Source organism: Cricetulus griseus, chromosome 4, assembly GCF_003668045.3.
Source record: "Cricetulus griseus strain 17A/GY chromosome 4, alternate assembly CriGri-PICRH-1.0, whole genome shotgun sequence".
Lineage (NCBI taxonomy): Eukaryota > Metazoa > Chordata > Mammalia > Rodentia > Cricetidae > Cricetulus > Cricetulus griseus.
The window spans coordinates 52,420,815-52,444,063 of NC_048597.1; the positions used below are offsets into that span (position 1 = coordinate 52,420,815).

The 23,249-nt window shown below is 42.9% G+C and overlaps 1 protein-coding gene across 1 annotated transcript in view; it reads right to left on the reverse strand.

Moving 5' to 3' along the window:
- Positions 1 to 12,141: 12,141 nt before the first annotated feature.
- The window catches only part of Hgd (homogentisate 1,2-dioxygenase), a 47,618-nt gene continuing 36,510 nt past the window's right edge, over positions 12,142 to 23,249 (reverse strand). The window contains exons 11-14 of the mRNA XM_027412707.2: positions 21,151 to 21,255; positions 18,867 to 18,993; positions 15,020 to 15,201; positions 12,142 to 12,486 (exon numbers count right to left, since the gene is read on the reverse strand). Of these exons, the coding sequence (XP_027268508.1) occupies positions 12,337 to 12,486; positions 15,020 to 15,201; positions 18,867 to 18,993; positions 21,151 to 21,255 (564 nt within the window). The 3' untranslated portion in view covers positions 12,142 to 12,336. The remainder of the gene's footprint in view (positions 12,487 to 15,019; positions 15,202 to 18,866; positions 18,994 to 21,150; positions 21,256 to 23,249) is intronic.

Genomic DNA, 23,249 nt, shown 5'->3' on the forward strand with positions numbered 1-23,249 from the left:
AACCAGTAGCTTTATAAAGCATCCCATTAGTGGGTGGGAATAGTGTGCCCAAGTAGAGTCCTGAATCCAGAGAGATTCACAAAATACTGGCCCTGCCTATCTCTTGAGAAGGAAAGGGTGTTGAATGGAACAACTTGTTCTTTTTTTTTTTTTTTCCTGAGGGGCTGCCCTGGCATGCTGAAGATCATTAGGGACCCATAATCACTGAAAATGAAAGGCTCCTGATCCTACATAATCCTACATAATGGTGATCTACCTTTTCTGCTGTTTCTTCTAGGGCCTGTATTAACCACATTTCTCACTGCAACAGAATACCTGACAATTTAAGGGAAGAAAGATTTATTTTGGCTCATGTTTTGGTCCACGGGGGAGGGGTGCTCAGGACAACATACAGCAGTTCATGTCATGGCAGCCAGGATATGAAGCAAAATAACTGCACCCAGTGAGCTTTTCTCGGTTCCCCTTTTATTGCGCCTGGACCCCAGTCTGTGAGGCAGAGGTATTCATATTCAGGGCAGCTCTTCCTCCCATAGTTAATCTGGAAACATCCTCAAAGATACACCCAGAGGTGTACTTTACTAATATGCTAGGCACTTCTCTATCCAGTCAAGATGGCAATCAAAGTTGCCCATTATAATGCCTGGGAGTGAGTTCAGTCAATACAAAGCTTACCCTGTAAACATGAGGACCCCAAGTTCAATCCCAGAAACCATATAAAAGCCAGATGTAGTGGAATGCTTGTAGTTCCAGCTCTGAGGAGGTGGAATCAGATCCCTGGGGCTCACCAGCCAGCCACCCTAACCTAACCTAACCAGAACCTCCTGGCTGGTGAGAAACCCTGACTCAAAAGCTAAGGTGAATTCTTAGGCATATACCCAAAAGAAGCACATTCATACAACAAGGACATCTGTTCAACCATGTTCATAGCATTATTTGCAATAGCCAGAACCTGGAAGCAACCTAGATGTCCTTCAACTGAAGAATGGATAGAGAAAATGTGATACATTTACACAATGGAGTACTACTCAGTGGAAAAAACAACAACAACAATGGAATCTTGAAATTTGCAGGCAAATGGATGGAACTAGAAGAAACCATTCTGAGCAAGGTGACCCAGTCACAAAAAGACAAACATGGTATGTACTCACTCATATATAGATTTTAGGCATAGAGCAAAGGATTACCAACTCACAATCCACACTGCCAAAGAAGCTAGGAAACAAGGAGGACTCTAAGAGAGACATACATGGTCCCCCGGAGAAGGGGAAAGGGATAAGATCTCCTGAGTAAATTGGGAACATGAGGGTAGGGAGAGGGAGCTAGGAGAATGAGAAGGGGAGAAGAGGAGGGGTTAGGAGGACATGAGGGAGCAGGAAGTTTGAGTTGGGGGAAGAATAGAGGAGAGCAAGATAAGAGATACCATAATACAGGGAGCAATTATAGGTTTAAAGAGAAATCAGGAGCTAGGGAAATGTCTGTAGATCTATAACGATGACACCAGCTAACAATCTAAGCAAGAGAGGAGAGGTTACCTTAAATGCCCTCCCCTAATAATGAGATTGATGACTGACTTATATACCACCCAATAGCCTTCACCCAGCAGCTGGTGGAAGTGGAAGCAGACACCCACAGTTAAACACTGAACTGAACTGGAATCCAGTTGCAGAGAAGGACGAGTGATGACCAGTCAAGACCAGGCTGGTGAAACCCACAGAAACAGCTGACCTGAACAAGGGAGAGCTCTTGGTTCCCAGACTGATAGCTTTGAAACCAGCATGGGATTGATCCAGACCCCATGAACATGGGTGTCAGTGAGGAGACCTCAGAAATCTATGGGGCCTTTTGTAGATTGGTACTTATCCCTAGCATAGGAATAGACTTTGGGAGCCCATTCCACATAGAGGGGTACTTCCTGAGCCTAGACACAAGAGGGTGGGCCTAGGCCCTATCCCAAAGGATATGATGGACTCTGAAGACCCCCTATGGAAGGCTTCACCCTCCCTGGGGAGCAGAAAGGGTATGGGATAGGTAGGGTGTTAGTTGGGGGAGGGGGGCAGGGAAGGAGGGAAGGCAGAGGGAACTGGGATTGACAAGTAAAATAATCTTGTTTCTAATTTAAATAAAAAATGGAGAGAAAAAAAAAAAGCTAGGGTGAGCCAGGCAGTGGTGGCACACACCTTTAATCCCAGCACTTAGGAGGCAGAGGCAGGTGGATCTCTGTGAGTTCGAGACCAGCCTGGTCTACAAGAGCTAGTTCCAGGACAGCCTCCAAAACCACAGAGATAACCTGTCTCAAAAAAAGAAAAAAAAAAAAAAAACTAACAAAAGAAGAGTTGCTGTGGTCATGATGTCTCTTTATAGCAATAAACCTTAACTAAGACATTTTCTATAGTGTTTTTCCCCTCTCTATGCCTATGCATTGCCCCCCCCAAAGAAACGAGATCCACTGAGCGAATAATGATTTGAAAAACTGGGGCCCAATGATTTGTCTTAAATATCTTTCCATGCAATCATTTTGTATTAGTTACTTTTCTGTTGCTGTAATAAAACACAAAAACAAAAAAACAAAAAACATGATCAAGGCAACTTGTGGAAGAAAGGGTTTATTTTGTCTAACAGTTCAAAGTAGTTGGACCTATTTTGATTTTTAAATTTAATCTTTGTAACTTTTTTAAATTTAAATTTTTTGTTTGAAAAGGAAAAACAGAATCTAGGCAAATGTTTACTGTAATTATTTTTAAATCCAATGAATGAAACTATTTTAAATCTGCACTTCATTTATTATGAGATTCAATATTTTTCACATTTCTGTCCATTTGTCTTTTATTTGCTTGGTTAAATTTACTTACTGCCCTTTTATTTAGGTACTTTTTAAAAATGATTTTAAGGTTTAAATAAGATAGTAAAGACTGATCTTGATCATATCAATCAGAAGTTATTCTAGCATTCCTTCACAGGCGGGAGGCACACCATGTACTCTTGGTGTCTAAATGTTAAAGGAAGACAGTACCCAGAGGAATTTTTGTGTAATTTCTTAGCATTGAGAATTATTGAGCAATGTGTTCTTGAGACTCTAATCACTCCATAAGATTTTTTTTTCAACCAGTCAGGAACAATGTCCTAAATCAAACCAAGAAGCAGTCTGATGAGGACACCAATTGCCACCTCCTCTGAGCTCCAAATGTGCCATCTGTCTGGCTGACGCTGCTAGCTCTGGGCACTGGAGCCCACACTGTGGTACTGCTGAGTATTTAAAAAAAAAAAAAAAAAAGACAAGCATGTAACAAGGATCCAGATCTTAAGACTTTTGTCACACAAAGACCTCAGACTTGAGCATTCAGCAAGATGGCAGTGAAAGTGACTGATGGTGTTGAGTAAGGACCAGGCTGATTAGGTTCACATTCTTGAAGATCATGTTGGTTCCTGGGTGGAGCATGATCACAGGGCAAGAGAGGCTCCAGGACGACCAGTAATCAGGCTGCTGATTTTCAGGCATGCATTTCAATTTTTGAGACAGCCCTTAATGCAGAATGAAGCGGCCCCTGCCAATAGCAGGATGGTTCATCTGGCTATGAACTTGTCAGAAGCTGTATGGAAGCCTCTGTGTATCATCTCTATCAGTCCCCTTCTGCACACACAGAGGCAGTCTCAACAATGCCTTAGCATTGTATAGCATCGCTCCCCCTTCTTTGGAACAGTGTGCGTCCCCCGCAGGCTGTTACTGTTTTATTAATTGATATGACTTCTTATCTTTTTGTGTGTGGATCTTGCCTTTAGGAAAAGATCATACCTGTGCTCTCCAGCTGACATCCCATTGGATCTAATCTTTGTATATGTTTTCTAATGCCCAGTGTCACCCAACAACCTTCTCATAGCTGGGGGTCAGGTGCAGAGTATTGTTACCCATTTCTATGTTCTTCAGGATAATTCATAGGCTATCTGAAGAAATTAGACAAGAATCTGTTTTGGTTAAATTTGCATGGTTGTAAAAAATATGGTTGGGACATTAAAAAACACACCGTTTTTTGATTGTTTGTTTTCATCCAACACAGATTTTCTCTGTGTAGCCCTAGATGTCCTGAAACTTGCTGTGTAGATCAGACTGGTTTTGAACTCATGGAGATCCACCTGCCTCTGCTTCCTGAATGCTGGGCTTAAAGGCATGTGCTACCACTGCCCAACTAAAAACACACTTTTAAACACATGAAAAGATTTTGGACTTTCAAGCTCTTGTCCACATTTTCTGCTTTTGTGGAAACATTGAGTGTATTCCCACTTCTCTTCCAGAGAAGTCCATTTGTTGCTCTAACTATGATAGTGATACTTTTTTTTAAAGATTTTATTTATTTATTATGAATATAACATTCTGCTTCCATGTATATCTGCACATCAGAAGAGAGCACCAGATCTCATAACGGATGGTTGTGAGCCACCATGTGGTTGCTGGGAATTGAACTCAGGACCTCTGGAAGAGCAGTCGGTGCCCTTAACCTCTGAGCCACCTCTCCAGCTCCAATAATAATACTTTTAATTTCTTCCCCTGTGACTACCTTGGCTTTCTGGCACAGTCTGATGTCTTATCTTGGTGGTATCATGGCCAAGAGAAACACCCACCATGCCACATCGTCTACTTGGAGACCCTTCATTTGGAGATATTACAGAAGTGTTCTGTGAATCTTGAGCTCATGGTCAAGTTTCAGATGCCAGAGTGTTAAAGAGGGCTCATCCAACAGTTGACTTCTGGGTTTTCTTGGACATGGATGACTCCTAGAATGTCAGAGATTATCTGACATTCTCCATCGCCACAAGGAGTATCACTTAAGTTTTGAATCTGCCCCTCCTTCTCATCCTCCATGTTTGTGCATGTGTGGGTGGATGTGTGTGTGTGAACACACAATATGTGTGTATGCACATGAGGCCAGAGGGCACCCTTGGGTGTTGCTCCTCCCTAGGGAACATCTATCTTGCATTTTGGGACAGAGTCTCTCTCCCTGGGTCCTAGTGCTCTCGGATTAGGCTAGGCTGGCTGGCCAGTAAGTCTCAACAACCCACCTGTCTGTACTGGAATGATCATTCCTGGCTTTTTCTTGTGGGGGCTGGGCATTAAACTCAGGTTCTCTTGCTTGCATAGCACATACTTTACCAACGGAGCTATCTTCCCAGCCCCACACTGTCCCTTTTGCTACTGCTTCACTCTCTTTTCTTTTGCTTTGTATCCTAGGTTGGTTCTGAACTCATAGACCTCCAACCTCTGTCACTCCCAAGGATTAGGACTAGAGGCATGCTATTTTAGCGAGATAATTTTGAGTCACTTCTTTACATTGTCTCTTACTAGGTTCTAGCAGATCTTGGATCCTGGAGAAGCTGAAAACAGCTGGGGGTATTTGAGGAATCATTTTAGGAGGGTCTTGAGGACCGCTATCAGACAAAATCATTGAGGCAAGCATGAGAAAGAGAGGTGGTGATAAGCAACTCTTGACATTTTACACGAAGACTTAAAACTCTCATATTGATTTTTCAAAGATTAAAAACATGAAGTTTTCCAATGAGGGTCTTATCAACATTTTACATAAAAGATTGAAAGCCACAAAGAGTATAGTATTGTGTATAGAGTGGTTTGAGTGGCTGGTTTCATATCATAATTCGACAGGAAATGTTTGGGCTAGAGAAATCCCTTCTCTGATTCTTCAGCACACCCACTAGTCTTGGGATTAGGACTCTGGGCTCTGACTAGGAAGTGCTGCTTGATTTTCCTCATCACATAATTGTGATCACAAGTGATACTGCCAGGGCTAGACAATGGCTGCCCAATTTTCTGACCTCATCCAAAGAGAAGATTGAGAAACTGTTTAAGGGGTGGGGGAGTTGCTTGCTTGCCAGATTGTCGTTGTGCAAAATCAATGTTGACAGATTCATTTTTTTCCCCTGGGGCTATGAGAATGAAGGTATTCAACCCCTTATTGTCTGGCTGCTTGGCCACCTGAAGGTACTCATGGTAGGCTCTAACTGTTGCCTACCAGTACCTACACCCACTTCCTTTTCTTTAAATAAAAGCCTCGTTTCTAAGGAGGCTGCTGGGTCATCCTTCGAATCAGGCAAGATGAGACAGCCCTTGTCTTGGATCAAGACGGCCATACATTGGTGTCAACATGTGCCTATCTGCCCAGGAGACCAAAGCAGAAGCTTCAGGGAAAGGCTTCCTTTCCTGAATAGAAAGACGGTATTTCCTTAGTGAGAGACGTATGTGGACATAAGTCTTCTGCTTTTTTCCTATGTCCTAAATGTAGATGCAAAATTCAAGAAAAGAAGATGTCTCAGTTAGGGTTTTATTCCTGTGAATAGATGTCATGACCACAGCAACTCCTATAAAGGAAAACATTTAATTGGAGCTGGCTTACAGTTCAGAGGTTTAGTCCACTCTTGTCATGGAGAGAAGCACGGAAGCCTGCAGGTAGACATGGTACTAGAGAGTAGCTGAGAGTTCTGCATCTGGCTCCAAAGGCAGCAGGAAAAGAGAGTAAGTTACGAGACATGGCTTGAGCTTCTGAAACTTCAGAGGCCACCCCTGCAGTGTCATACCTCTGCCAACAAGGCCACACCTACTCCAGCAAGGCCACGCCTCCTAATAGTGCTGCTTCCTATGGATCTATGGGGCTATTTTTATTCAAACCACTATAGAAGATAACAAGACAACACTCCAAGAACAGGGTATGTAGGGAGCCGGTTCCTGCATTATCCATTACAATAATGGTGCCTGAAGACACCAAGATGTAAATTACTTCACAGGCGCTGGGTAATCTCCATTCCTTTGATCTCTGCCTATCCCGTGGCTCATTTGGCCTGAGGAGCTGAAGCCATTCATAGGGTAACACGTCCCAGGCGGCTGGCCAGCCTTTATAAGGGATGGTTTTCTTGGTTCAGTGTCTCCGCTCTGGAAAGCTTATGCTCTCCCCTCACAAGATGCATTAAAGCTTGTCTGCAGAAGGATCCGAGTGTCCTGCGTGTGATTTCTTGCTGGCGAGAAAATACAGAGCGCGCGGGACAAGGGTACAGCAAATCAGAAAGAATGTGGGTCCAGGACTCCTCTATGCTGTCATTTTTCCCCATTCTGAACGGCTAACCCCAGACCTCTTCAATGAGATACTGGTTGCTAAGATAATGTTCGATTTTTAAACACTTAGAGATGAATAAACTCTTAATCAGATCGTATCCTTTCTTTAAGAGAAATAAAACATCCTTCAGATTTTAATTTTATTCTCAATCTAAAATAAATGCTAATGAAATTACAAAACATCCCCATTTGTCAAATTTCCCTTGCTGAGGTGCTATGGAATTATATATAGTTGGCCCTCTACAAGGCACTGCCCTTAATCATGCTTGTCGTGGTTTGTACTGAAACCCTGATATAACTTTAGTTGTAAAAATCTGGATTAGCCTAATGAAAGTCCCAAGGGCCTCATGATTAGGTAAGAGTCCTCCGGGGAAAGCTCTCAGACACTCACACGGCAACTGCTTTTATCAAAATCACTTTAAATTCTGCCTTAACTTCCACTTCACTACTTCACTAGATCTATTAATATACACTGTTGGGATCTTAAATTAAAACATATGATTTCTTGCTCTCAGACCTAAAGACAAGAGGATCTTTAAAGGCTTCAACACTCCCATCCTTGGTACAGCTGTCTCTTATGGCATCAGAAGTGTACACATCTTCCTCTTCAGCCAGATGCTGGTTTATTTAGGCACAGGAGCCTCCGCTTAGTCACTCCAGTGGCTCCTACAGTAGAGGGCACCACAGTGTCCCTGAGGTGGGAACTGAGTCCTCACTGAGTCACATAGTGACAATAAATGTGTGCACCATGTGGGTGTCTTCACAGCATCACTTTAACTCATAAAGTCCTGGTGAAAGAAATCACTTCTTCCTTTATGTAAGAACGTTTAGAGAGGTTGTCACATACTCAGGCTCATTTGGCTATAAAATCGCAAACTGGAGTTCAGAGCCTATATTCTTAATGACTATTCTTTTCGAAAATGAAATTCATGTATAATGGTTACTAGTAGCTACCTAATAGTTACATTAAAAATGAATATATTAAGATCAACAATTTTCCCAAATGCCACAAGAAATAATAGCTACTTGTTACACAGTGCTTATATCGTGATAGGTTTCATTTTGCTGTTATAGGTTGTTGTGGGTTGCCCACATGGATGCTGGGAACCAATGCTGGCAGCTCTTTTTTTATTTCCTATATTTTTATTTAAATGAGAAACAATCTTATTTTACATATCAATCCCTGTTCCCTCTCCCTCCCATCCTCTCATGTCCCCCACTGACCCCCCCATCTCAACCCCATCCACTCCCCAGGGAGGGTGGGGCCTTCCATGGGGGATCATCAAAGTCTGTCAAGTCATTTGAGGTGGGGTCTAGGCCCTCCCCCTCATATCTAGGCAAAGAGAATGTTCCTCCATGGGGAATGGGCTCCCAAAGTTCATTCATGCATTAGGGGAGAATGGAGCTCTTAACCACCGAGTCATCTCCTCAGTCCCTAAGTAATTTACTGACCTTAATTTATTTACCTGCCTTAACTAGCACTAGGAGGTAGATGTTATCCTCAGTGTTTCTTACCCCCTGGGTAATCCCTTACTCCCTGCCACCGCCTTCCTATTCATTATGTTTACTACAAAATGGAGCCTTAGGGTTTTTTTTTTCCCAAGTCTTTCTTCTTTTAACCCTGGAAACAGAAGTATCTTCAATGCTGCGTTTTGTTTTGTTTTCCCCCTGAGACAGTAGCTTTGGAGCCTGTCCTGGAACTCACTCTGCAGACCAGGCTGGCCTCCAGCTTACATGTCTCTGCCTCTGAGTGCTGGGATAAAAGGTGTGCGCCACCACCACCAGGCTCTTCATTGCTGGTTTTAACTAGAGTTCCCATAGCCCTGATCCATCCCTGGTGTTTCTAATTGCTTGATCTGAGGTATATCCTGGGCACTGGAAGTTGAAGATGCTGCAAGTCATCAAATGCACACTTGATACTGAGAACCACTGTTTATTCACATCTAGCATCCAAGAGGTCTTTTTTGGATGTGACCGTCCCGTGCCCTAAAGTGTACTCACCAGTGGACCACATGTCTATAGCTCCTTTCCAGTTGTGTCAACCAAAAAATTTCTCTCAACTGGATGTGTTGTGTTTGGGGTAAAGCAACACGATGGCCCTTAAGAATCACTGGTCTAGGGGCATTATAGTAGCCCGGACTGTGGAAAGTCTTTTAGAAAGAAAAATCAGAAGGTTGGCTTCTATTACATTCACTTCTAAATGGCAAAATATACAGAGATGCCAAGGAGGCCTGGCAGGAAATACTCCTGTCACTGGGAGGAACTTCATCAGGCTGCTTTTTTGTTCTTTGAAGTTTTTCATTCCACGCAAAAACATGGCAAAGTTTCTGAGGAACATCTTGGAAAATTAAGGAAATGACACAGATTTTCCTAACTGATCTGAGGCACACAGAAGGAAATTAATTTTGTTTTAATTAGTGTGAACAGCATGGCCTGGGTGAGATCTTGTCTCTGGATAGGGAATTGCTGCTGTAAGTAGAGAGATAAAGTTCAAAGTCACGGATGCTAAGTGCATGGAGACCCAGGCTATGTATGGGAATAAACTGCTTTAGTGGTAGTCTCAGTGTGGGATTGAAAGTGTCATGAAAACTGGGGAGTGAAAGGAAAGAGGGAGGTAAACAACAGGTGAACCAGTGAGAGTGTTGCCCTTGGTGGAGCCTAACCCTTTCAAGAGCTGCAGGGAAGCAGAGCTGAATACAAACCTCAGAGGTACAGGGCAAGAGAGCATCCATCTTTATTCACAGATTCCCATTTGTTGATGTCTGAGTGCTATCCAGGCATAGCCTTTCCTCAGTATTACTTTGCTGAGTTCTGACTCGACATCAGGAAGAGGGGTGGAGACTGGTAGTTGAGAGCACCCAGTTGGCCTGGGTAGTGGTTGGTGATGGGGCATAAGCTTCAGTTACAGCAGTTAACTTTAAAATATATTTGAAGGTAGTTTTGCTAGATAACAATGTTTAATTTATTTATTTATTTATTTATTTGGTTTTTCAAGACAGGGTTTCTCTGTAGGTTTGGAGACTGTCCTGGAACTCTCTTTGAGACCAGGCTGGCCTTGAACTCACAGAGGTCCGCCTGTCTCTGCCTCCCAAGTGCTGGGATTAAAGACATACACCACCATCACCCCGCCAATGTTTAATTTCTTAAATTATTTATTTCTAACCATCTCTTTCTCTTTTTCTCCAAGACCAGGTTTCTCTGTGTAGCCCTGGCTATCCTGGATCTCTGTAGATCAGGCTGGCCTTGAACTCACGAGGTCCACCTGCTTCTACCCCCTGAGTTCTGAGATTAAATTGGTGCACTCCCCACCTCTCCCACTCTGACAACAACATTTCATTTTTAATGAAGATTCTGTTATATTAAAGGACTTTGGGGAAGTCTATCAACGTGTTACCCTCATAGATACCTGTATCTTATTTATTCATTTGTTTATTTGAGGCCACAAAAGACAATCCCCTTAAGCTGAGAAGCCACCTGCTCTCAACTCCTCTTTCCACAAGCCCTTTCAGGTCCACTCGAAAACAAACCTTCTCCTTTCTCTGTTTCTATCTCATTATTTCAGGACAATGTCAATTTTTTTGTGGTGGCTGATGGTTTTTGTTTCCTTTCTTCCTTGCATGGACTTCTCATTCCAATTCTTCTTTCAGTCCCTTGACTCTAGAGGGTGTGTCGTTGGCATGTTTCTCCTTCTCATGTCACTCCAGCCCACCCTTATTCCCAATGACTTCCTTCTTCCTTTTCTGCAGGTATGGCTGAATGTCACTTCTTCCCTGAAGACTTTAATTGTCATACTTCATTCTATTTGTTTTTATCTGGCATGCTTGTAATTTTTTATGTCTATTTTTATCTATTTCCCTCACTAGAATGCAACCTTTGTACAGGCCAGAGTCATATCTATGTCCTTAATATCTGTAATAAGGTTGCCAGATTTAGCAAAGAGAACTATTGGTTTCCCAGTTAATTGTAAAGGTAAGATGAACCATGAATAGCTTTTTAGTATAAGGTTGTCCAAGAATTGAATAGGACATAGCACTAAAATTATTTATGGTTTATCAGAATTTAAAATTTAACTAAGCATCTTGTACTTCATCTGGCTGTGTAGTCCCTGGGTTCTAACATATGACTCTCATCACATATTATTAGAGGAAAACTTGGTAGCAGCAAATTTAAGTTGCTGCCATGGCAACAAAGCAGAGAGGGTCTGCTACTCCTATGAAACCAAGGCCAGGGCAGCTATCACTTTCCATATTTCTGTTCTGGCTTGCATATCTTTTCCTCCCAGGAGAACATAGTCAACCCACTTTCAAAATCTTGGGCAGCCCCGTCCTGGGATGGACACTGACCTTATAAAGGAAGCTTTGTAAGTTGGGTTCAGCTTGCTAGACAGTCATGCCTCATGTTTAGTGTGGTCTCCTCCTTGGGTATCAATTTCTGTTGGATCTGTCTCCCAAGACTGATTTTTCCATTTCAGCCATTCCATCCATAGCACCCTGCCCTAGGGTTTGTAGTAGGGATTTTATGCAGGCATACCAAATGGATTGACAAGTAAATGAATAGAAGGGTGAACAACTGTCCCAACTCAAGGAGGCTGACAGGTTTCCTAAAATACAGGACCGTTCCTGCAAAGTCCAGAGAAACCCAAATCTGGGCATCCCCAGACAGCTGCTCCCTTGGATGAATTACTGCTTCTTCTTGGTGGCTGAAGTTCTCATCTAGTTTCATTGTACATGACTACCGAAATTAGACACGTGGTGTCCTGGGTATCCACACAGTTTAGACAAATGACTGCTTGTTTGGAACTCTACTGACCTCAACTTCCCCATGTCTGGATTGACCCAAAGGTTTGACTTTGGACTTAGCCTTGACTCGTAGTTCTAATGCCTTGCCTGGTGCATAGTCTCTGACAGATACCTGGACTTGTGATCTTAGGGTAACACCCCCAGGCCAAGTACATGGGAAGTGCCCCCACCCCAAGTCCCCAGCCGTGAGCTTATCTGGCCCCACTAGTCCTGGATATCGAGTCCTGAAAATGACCATTTGCACATATTTATTGAGTAATTAGAAAGCCATAGGCATTCCTGAATGCATTTCCACAAACACTCTGAGTTACTTGACTATGAAAAGTGAGCTCTCATTGTAATCACTGCCCCCACATGCCCAGTGGGTGTGAGATTCTCAAGGAAACCATGAAAATCTATTCTCAATTACAGGAGCAGGCTTCAATCTCACTTAGGTTCTGTCGGATTCCTGGAATTGGGGGTGAAGTGGCTCTTGAGAGGCTCCCAGCACTTGTAGTAGTTCTTATCCAAACAACTACAGGTCTTGAGTCCCCACTTGGTGACCGCCAAACTCAAGGAAGTTTCAAACATAAATGCCTATAGGAAATAAGATGAAGATGAGAAAGAAGCAATAAGGTGATTATAAAGCATGTTTAATTAGATGCATAAAGAAGGTCTAGGTAGACAAAACACTGGACTAGTTATGGTTATATATACTTCCATGATGAAGAGAGGAAACACAAGTCCCGGGTTCTGGATCTGGTTTACCAGGCATAAGCTGATGAAGCTATATACAAGGTTTCTATCTACTTAGGGCATTGAGTGTGGGACTAGCATTGCTCATGGCATTCTGGAGGCAACGTTTTCATTTCCAAGGATAGATGTGATAGAACCCTGGAGTCTTCCAGGGACCATGGTTTTTAGTGATGTCCTTGTATATTGGGCATACCTTTACTTCTCAAAGAAAGACACAAAGCTCAGAGCTGGGAGGTGGCTTCTCTAAATGGTAAGTGATGGCAGAACTTAGGTCTTAGCCTGTCTCTTCAGGAGTCCAACCAAGAGTTCAGCTCAGAAAAAGGAAAAGGAAGAAGTGAGAGGAAATGATCCATAAAGGGGCTGCTGCTGTACACCCATTGTGTTCTGGACGTTTCTGGCCTCAGTAGAAGGAAGCTGAGAAATATTCCATAAGTATTAGATATTCCAGCTTTTTATCTGTAGTTGATTTTCTACCTACAGTGTCTTTTGTAAAATAACATCAAGCAACCCAAACCTTACAATTCTTTTTGCTCTCATTAGGAAATTGAAAATACTCTAGACCAGGCCAAAGGAAAAATATAATATTCTTTTGGTGATACCACTCAAAACACCTGCTTTAATGCTTGGGGTCTCACATACATTGATTTCTTCTTGTCTGTGTTTGTGGAGATGCGTGTCTTTGCCTGATTTCTATGACAGGCTTAGAGGTAGAGTTTTGAATGTGATGCAAAGGTGTAAAGCCTGGTTCACACACAAGGATAAATACTACGGCCATTGTTATTGTTGTCTTCTGCTGACTTCTTGAGCTCTTCGCTGTCAGGCTGAGCTGTGAAGGATCACATAAACCACTTCACACTGGAGTAAGGATATGACAGATTGATCTGTGTCAACATTATATCATGGGGAATGGTAAAGGAGACAAAGTTAGAGTTAGGTAAAGTTTCTACTTATGTATGTGTGAGTAACTCTGTGTGTGAGTATGCACATATATGTATGCAAGTGTCTGTGTGTGGGGAGATATCCTCCAGAAATCCAGTCCCTTATCACCCTGTCCTCTTCCCAAGTCAGCTCCATCTCACTAGCAATACAGGTCTTGAACATTGCTCAAATCCCTACTGCTGTAAAAGTAGTCCTATACCTCACCGTTGCAGAAAACTGTTCCATAATAGCATGGCTTTCAAAAGCTCATTTGGAGGTCCAAGGTTATTGATGAACAACTCTAGGGTGTATTGTACATTTTCAAGGGCTGTCAGAGGCAATAGCCTAACCAATATCATCAAACAGTGTCTCACAGAGATGTAGGTCCCCATAAGTACTTCCAGGAGGCTCTTTAGAGGGTTATAGAGCCTAGGCTGAGGTTAGGAAGGACTCTGTGTCCCTCCCTCCATAAAAGCAGCTCTGGCTTTGGATTTGGGCCTAAAAGTAAATCCCATTGGACAGGGTGGACAATTAATGTAAGGAGTTTACAAGCCAGGCTTTTAGTCAAGCAGGTCTGTGTTATGAGTTTTAAACTATGTAGCATTGAAGGCATTTGTTTTAAAATGTGAAGCAAGTTTACATATGGTTTAGCATAAAATTATTTCTTGCGGTCCATTAAGTCTATTTCCAAGAATGCAAAAAAAAAAAAAAAATTCAAATCAAATCAAGTACTGCAGCCAACTGCAATTGTGTTCTGCCTCAGTGTTTACAGCCGGACACAAGAGGAATACAAAGCAGGGTTTAAATCCCACCAGCTTCATCCCATGCCAAAGGAGAACAAAGAAAATGAAAAAAGCAGCTGGGAATTGCTGCTCACAAGCCCTGACTATTGCGAGGCAAAGACTGCTTGACCTTCCTTTGCTTTTGGAACTGGCTGAAGGTGACATTTACCTCCTCTGTTACTGTGGTCCTCAGGATTACTTCTCATATAGAACACTCTCAGACAGAATGCGCGCGCGCGCGCGCGCGCGCGCCGCGCGCGCACACACACACACACACACACACACACACACACACACACACACAGCTGCATATAGATACCATAAGACCCTTTGAAGGGTATTAATCATAAGGCATTATAACTAACAAATGTCATCTGGGTTGGATAGCATACCCATTTTACAGATGGAAAAATGAATAATGGAGCAGTTAACGTAGGAATTAAGAGCTAAGATTTGAATTGGTCTGACTCCAATTCCTAGGCTATCACATCGGAATTCTAGTATATGCATACGGCTGTATGTATTTATACTTCTAGCATTCATATACAGACAGAAGACTCTCCTAACTCTGCCTCTGTGACTTTGGAGTAATAATAAAAAAAAAAAAGAGCTGCTTTTCTCTATAGAAGATTGCAGAGCCCAGAGGCAGGCCCCAGAAGCATTAGCTTGCTTACCATGGTGCCATCAGCAATCCTCTCAGGTGCCAATTTAGCTTTGGTGGCCTTCTCAAAGCAGTCTGCATCTGGGCCATGGGGGGTCATGGTACTGTGCAAGCTGCCTCCCCCTGGCTGGAATCCATCTTGCTTTGCCTCATAGTGACCTTTGATGAGTCCCATGAATTCACTCATGCAGTTCCCTGGGAAGGTAGAGGTAGTATTATTTTTATTATCCAAGGCAAGACCCATAAAAAACATGAAGACTTCCCAAACAGTATTTCTTCTAGGTTTTCAGGTCTTATGTTCCAAATTCAACAAATAATTCCACAATAGCACATGTTTTCACCATATTTCTAGTTCCCCGTCTAGAAAGAGCATGCATGTGTGCATACGAGCATGAATGTGTGTGCGTGTGCATGTGCGTGTGCGTGTGCGTGTGCGTGTGCGTGTGCGTGTGCGTGTGCGTGTGCGTGTGTGTGTGTGTGTGTGTGTGTGTGTGTGTGTGTGTGTACAGGACACACAAGGTCCAGACTTAGAGGCCATTATCTAGTGATAATCTATAGGCCAGATGGTTGGTCTCCGTAAGACACAGTGATTTATTATAACATATAACTGGATCTGAACAGAGCAGACTATCACTCCTCTGTTCTCCTGGAACCTGAAATCTGAACATTGGAAATGAGCCTTCTCCTACTCCTGACAAGCACTTTTCTGCATCATTCCTTATGGATTGCTCCCTGGGCTCTGCTTGCACACTCCCCATGAATGGAAGGCCTTACAGAGCAACCTATCATGTTACTGAATAGCTCTCAGTGTTTGTTTGTTTTTTATAATTAAATGGACATTTTTTACATTGCCTTCAAGTGTCACAAGGAATTTGACAAAGCCCACCATGCTTCCATTCTTTTGGTATTTTATTCTGTTGCAATAAAACTCTTTATCAACATGACAAAAACCTAAAAGCAGGAATTAAATCTGACACCTAAATGCAAATACTTTCCCAACTCTGTGTATCCACTCATCTGTCTGTTTTCCACGTCACTCACTGCCCCTCCATCCATACTGAAAATATAAAATTCTATACTATTCTAACTACTATGCTACACAGAGGAATAGGAAATAACCATGCTTAAAGCTGCTCATTGTATATCCCACGGGAAGATGGAGAGTGCAGAGCAGAAGTGACAGCCCTTGCATAGTAAAACGCTTGACAGGCCAGTGTTTTGCCCTTCTTCCTACCATGTGAAATATAAGCAGATACCACAATGCCTCTGTAACCTACTGAACAGTCACCCATTCCCTGCCTCCTACACAACACACTGCTTCAGGCCCTACAAAGTGAACATGAGCTAACCCTGAGGAGAACGTGAGACCCAGACCATAGCCCCACATTCTTCTCATGAAGACGATAAAGGGAAAGAAGCAAATGGAAGCCCTAAGAAACGGTATTTTAAGAACAGTTCTGCACATAGCTTCAATCTGCAGTCACATCCTTGCTGCACTACATGTCGCCAGGGTCACCTTCACAGCCTAATTTTTAAGAAGAGAGCAAGACAGAACTTGGTTTTGATCTGAACGTGAATTTAGTTAGCAATGAGTTTGGTGAAGATATCCTACATCACTTTCGATATTTCAAAGGACAGTGGGAGGGTAGACCTTGCCTTTCTGATTAAAGCTGGATCTAGTTGGCTACGGTGCATTAAAATGACTAGAGGCAATATTTCTACAGAAATAATTCCCCAGGTCCCCTTAAAGTCACATCAAAGTAACAAAGATTTGGAGTATCACTGAAGCAATATTTTTTATATCTCTGATAAAACTAATTTCTAACTTCGGGTTCTGTGGGTGTTTTTTTTTTTTTTTTCAAATCAACTCAGGGTACCATATCTTTATGAGATGGTATTTGGGGACAAGTCATTAAAAACATCATAGGAGGCATTTCACAAGGCCCACTGTTTCAGGCACTCTGCAGTACAAATGGAGATTAAGGAGTGGATTGGGAGCCCAGAGCACAGCAGTACAGTTGTTGTCCCTCTAACTAGGAGGAAAGACAAGCCCTCCACTACTGCTCTCAATAGAAAGTCTGTAGACCTCTGGGTCAGAAGCCTATGGCTTCCTAGTTCAAAGGGCAGCCTCTGAGTTTCTACTTTAAAGCCAATGAATTAAACTCTGGGAGAGGGAAGCTTGAGAATAAACTTAAAAGAGCCGGGGTCCTCTTGATGGTGACCTGGAAGGGGCATGCTGGCTGTCATCTGACTGTGAAGTGGCCTTCTTTCATCCAACAGCCTTACTTCCCCACCCTCACAAATGCTGAACTGGCCCATTCAGTGCAGCTGTACACCATTAAGTGCTGGTACCTGGGAACTGCTAGTAACAGAAAGGAAGGTATATAAACAGGAGGTTCTGTGGTTAACTATGGAAAATCATTTGCTTTTCTAGAATGTTCCAGCTGAAAATGCACATTAGAGCCTTTCCAGAACTCTGTGTTCAAAAACTGTAAAATTCTCCTGGAAGCAGAATTGTGCCTTGACCTGTTTAATTTGCACAATTAAAAATGTCAACCTCATTAAACACAGCTGCGGTATACTTATTCATTCTTGGTAATGTATTCACTGGCTGAATAAATATTTCTAGACATGTATTATGTACAGGCCACAGCACTAGCTGCATCAATTAGCAGTCACATGTGTCTGCTTTGGCATCAGACAGTCTGCAATTAAATCCTGACCCTGCCTCTTAACTAACTGTGAGACCTTGAGAATTGCTTATTCCCCTGTGTCAGTCTCCTCTTCTGGGAAACAGAAGGGAGATAATTGATATTATCTATCTCTTTGCTACTCTTTTAACCCAAATAAGTTCATACTTAAAAAAAAAAAACTTAAAATAGGGCCTTAGAAACTTGCCAACAATCATTAGTCATTAGTCTTAATTACACACACACAAAAATAAAACTGGATTTGTTGGAATCACCTTCTGTACTGTGCTGGTGGCCGGGGGGAGAAAAGCTATGAAACGATCTTACTCATCAGTGAATTCTACCAATTTTACCAGCTCTGTAATACTAACCTGCTAGTGAGATGCGCCTACAAGTGCATTAGTGGTATGACTGTCATGGGGGAAACCAACTACTCTCTAGATCTGAGGCCTGTGCCATAGAAGGGATCCTTTGCTTGGTTCTGAAAGCCTAGTCAAAATGCAAGTCTTGGGAGGTCATAGGCCATGCAAGGAAAATTAATACTGATACTCAACCACATAGACACAATGCCAAACTTCCTTCTAAATATTCCATGCTCATTTCTTATACAGAAGCTACTCTCAATTCTCACTCCAAGAAGCTTCTATTTGCAGTGGACACTGGTGAGTTCAGAGTCTCATGGCTGCTCGAGACGCTGAAAATGCGTGGAAAATGAGAGCTCAGGCCCAAACAAGTTATTTATACAATCCCTTTTAAGACTCAGAGGATGGTGTGGAAAGACAGACTGAAATAGCATAAAATCTGTACGATAGGAAGAAGAGGGGCAAGCACCATCCTTTAGATACAACACAGACAATGTAGTTATGAACTCACAGCAAACTACTCGCCACCCTTAAAAATGCACATCTGAAATGCACTTCTCAATTCATGCTCTACTAACCTTTCTGTCTCTCTTTAGGCCCAGAGAAACAGGAGTCAGGTTTAGTTGATGAATCTCCCTGCAGTCATTGTGAGGTTGGAGCCTCTCAAAGCCCAATAGTAGCCTGAGAGGCTTGGTTCTAAACTCAAGGCACAGCAGGCAATCCAAGAACAACCTGGCCATTGTCCCTAGTGCCTCACTCCTTCACTGTTTCTAGTTTCCAGGGGTATTCTGCTAAAATACAGACTTACTGTGGTAATAAGGAGGCCTAAAGGTTTTATCTGCTACCCCCCACCGAGGTGGGAAGATGACAAAGTCAGCGATGGCCACCCCAGGTCGGGTAGACTTGGCAGTCAGCACTGTGAAGATGGAAGGATCCTGTGAATACACAAGGAGAGACTGAAGTAAGACACTCAGGAGGCGACTGAACAATGACAGCATGTCACCTGCACAGGAGGGTGTTTTCAAGTGACAGTTTCTGATTAAGTGACCCAGGTTAGGCTTGGCTATTTGGGCTCTGACTGAGGTGCAGTAATCACTCATGTGACTGTCTTCTTGCTGTGATTGAAGCAAAATGCATTCATGCCAGATAAGAGGGCCAGCAGCTGCATTCTTAGACTGCTGAGTCTACATTAGAAACGCCCTATAGCTCTGAGAGCCCAGCACTTCTCCCCAGAGGCTGAGTGGCAGGGAGCTTGGTGCTGCTCTGGGAATGTTGGGAAACAAACAAAACAGCCCTCTGCATCCTAGGGTAGAGGTAGGTATGCTTCTTGGGGAGGCAGGGTATCAGAGGTGTCAGGTGGTGTCTGCCGGCAGGAAAAATCTGAGAACTGGTTAAAATTAATTAATTTTATGACTCTTGATTGACTCAAAGAAGGACAAGACTATACATTTTTCCAAGAGCTTTAGACTCCTAGATGGAAAGAGCAAGACTCAGTTTAATTGATACCCCTGTTCACTTTCAGACGCAGAGCAGACATCTGGAAATTCAAAGATGGGGAGTCTGTTCCTTACTCCTTTAATTTTAATTGGGGAAAGGAGAACGTGGCTATTTCTTTTTTCAAAATAACTCTGTTGACTTTGTTCTTGGACAGTTTTATGCATTTATACAGTGTGTTCTGGTAACAGTCAGCCCTCTCCCAGCCACCTCCCATTCTCATCTCCTGTGACAGGATCAGGGAAAGCTTCAAAGACCTATAACTTGAGCTAAATCTTTAAAAGTGAACAAAAGAAAGGAAAGGGGGTAGAAGAGAAAAGAGGAAGAGAGGGAGGGATTTTATCAGGGAAAATAGAAAAGATATCAAGGTACGATGAAATTTTGTAAAGTGGGGGGTGGGGGGGTTAAAGCCAGGGTGTAGTGAAAGAGGAAAGAGGGGCAAGATGTGGTCTAGAGAGAGAAGCCCAGGGCCAGATGGTGAGGAGTGTCAAGTGTTAAGCTTCAGAGTTCAGACTCAATCCTAAACCATGGGGTGTCTGCAAAGGTTTTCTGCAGCAGTGGTGGGATGACCAGATCTGAATTTAGGGGAGCTAACCACCACAGCAGTATAAAGAAGGGTGAACCTCTGTAAATCCAAATGAAAAAACAAAACAAAACAAAACAAAACACAAAACTATGAACAAAACAAAAACTGGACCCAACCCTTCTAGCTGGAAGAGTTACCATTTTTTTTTTTTTTCTTTCATCTGTCATGGGAAATGGTCAGAAGCTATTAAAAGAAAGACAAGGTAGGAAGGCTCAAACAGAGCTTTAGCGAGGTCTCAGGGTGCTTCTTCGTGATGCTCTGGGCTTGGAATCTTGATTTTCTTTTTCCCCTTTGGTTTTATTAAGATTCACTGTTGTTCAGAAAGGTAGTCAGGGCCCCCTAGAGAGGGGCTGAATTGGCTCAGTGTAATCCTTCTATCTCTGACTCTCTGGCTTCTGCCCCAATTATCCCTCAGCTTGTGGGTTAAGTTAATCTATTATGAAGTACACCACAAAATGAACTTCCCCTCAGGGTCACAGAACTGTAGCAAGCATATGTGTTCTCAGGAGCCTGCACAGTAGACCAGGGACCTATCCGTGGCCCCCTAATTGACTGAAAAATATGAGCAAATTCAAACATTAGGTTTTTTTTTTATTTATTCAAGTATTCAACTTTTGAGTAACTTTAAAAGAGGGCTGGCTGCCTTGCTCTTCATAGCCAACCACAGCTCAGGCTGGTGAGCAGGTAGACAGCCAGGGCAAGCACAGTACATGCCCCAGGTTCGCAAGGTGGCCAGACAGACCTGTAAATGACCTTTCCTCCTGACTTCATTATTATCATTAACAGGTTTCCTTTTTCCATTGCATGAGAGTTGTGATTACACTGCAGAAAAGTAAATTAGGCTGAGCATTTCTTGGCTTCCTTATTTGCCATGGAATGTATTCCCTCACTAAAGGACAAACGATCCTTTTGAGGCTTTACAAGAATGACCTTGAAAACCACAGGCATACTCTGGATTCCTCCCATTCAAGGATTGTCCCACCCCCAGGGTTCCTGCATGGTCCAGACTTACCGCATGGTCAAAGGCCACTGCATTGATAACCATGAAGTTCTCTAGGTTGTACTTGTAGGGTGTATAGTTTCCATGCCAGGCCACAACATTGAATGGGGAGGCATCCTAATCACAAAAGCCAGGAAAGCATGGTCTTAGATTGTAATATTTTTGTAGTTGTGGACTTACAATACTTACTGACATAACTCTTTTTTATTTGATATTGTTCTAAATTTAATTAGACCATCTAAATTAGACCATCCTTAGGGAGCATTAGCACTGATAATCATTCTGTGGTTGCTTCACACTCCTCCTAGGTCCTCACTTTGTCACTAACCCCTTTTCTAGTTCATAAGCTGCAGCTGTCAGTCTCATCATCCACACAGCCGAAGCCTAGCAGACTCATCAAGCAGTGCTTTTTAAATTTTTAACCTAACTGTAGGAATCTGTAGATGCCAGCAGTTCTCAAACAATCTGGGCTTCCCTCTGTTTCCTGGTGCAGCAGGCACTTGCTCTGATATTTCTCCAAGGTTTTGCAGCCTAAAGGAAGTTCTCATAGACACAGAGTCTGCTGATGAGTTTGTGGAAGAAGATACCTTGAAGACATCCAGCCTAAATGTTTGAGATTCCAGAATGACATTAACACCATTCCCTGTTTCATCTTGGGTAGGAGATCACTTTTGTGCTATGGATTTATGGTCTTCTTCATGGGTGCAGTGCACCTAGTCAAGAATGAAGATTCGATGAAGAAAATTCTAAAATTCGGAATGTATGGCTGGTCAAAACACTGGGAACAAGAGATGTCTTTGTATTTATGACATTATGGTATTCTCAAGTGTTATTCTTTTGTTTAAAAAGAAGAAAAGAGAAATATTGAGACAGACATAAGACTAGAAAAGAGAAATATTGATAAGACTGATATATTGACTATAAGTTTATTATAAGGCCTGGACCACTCTCTACCTCGGCCATGTGCCACCCCCTGTACCTCTCCAATTAACATAGGGGATCAAGTACTTCTTTCTCCTCCAGACCAGAGCCCCTCCCCTCTGTCTCCTAAGTGGAAGGGCCCTTTCAAAGTAATTCTTGTCACTCCAACAGCAGCTAAGCTTGAGGGCCTTCCCCACTGGATTCACTTATCCCACCTCAAGCCCTTTACTTCTCCACCTGAGACTCACCCTTCATACACAGTTTCTACAACAGGACCCTGTTCCCTTAGGTTTCAGAGGACACTAAAATCATCCACTTTACCTCCTATTTCAGAAGAATAAGGCTCAATTTTTACAAGGCTGTTTTAAACTTTCCTGCTTCTAATTACACTCTGCTCATTAATTTCCAAAGTATCTCACAATAATTTACTTAGCTGTTGTTACAGGAATGCCAGCCTAAAAACCATGGATCTAAAGATACAAGGATCACCAAGTGTTTGTGCCTTCTGGTTAAAGGTAACCAGAAAGATTTCATACCACCTAGATATGATTTAATATGTCTAATCTTTATTTTCCCAAACTTTAAGGACTCTTATAAGTTCCAGGGAGCCGAATCAGATCCAAACAGGTCAGATTCACTCCAGGTAATATCCAACCCTTCCCCAGTCCCAATTTCCCTTCCCTCATCTTGGGACTCCTCGGGAACCCCTCCCTCATCTTACAATCTTCCCGTCAAATGACAGGACCTAAGAAAAATTTTTTTTTCTAAACTTAACCTTGTCCTCTATTCTACAAACATCTTGCCAGGACTAAAAGGCACCAGAGTGGCCCGGACTACAATGAAACAACAATCAACTCCAGGACGTGGCAGCACCCCCAACCCCCCAAAGACGATCAACGCCCCAGGCCAGCAGGAAGCAGCCTTAAGACATCTTCGCCCCTACTTCCCTAACCTGCCACGCCCAATTCTCTAACTTTTATAATAAACAACAGCCGGGATTGTAAGAACAAAACACCTGGATGACCCTAACCCCGCCCCCTAACAAGCGGGTACTCACTCACCCGCCATGCCTTTCGACCTTTGCCCTACTGCGCATATGCAATCTTCCCTTTAAAAGGTCCTGCCCCACACCCCTCTTCCCTTTTCTCTCGGCTTCCCTAGGGTTGGCTGACTGCCCATCCCCTCTTTCC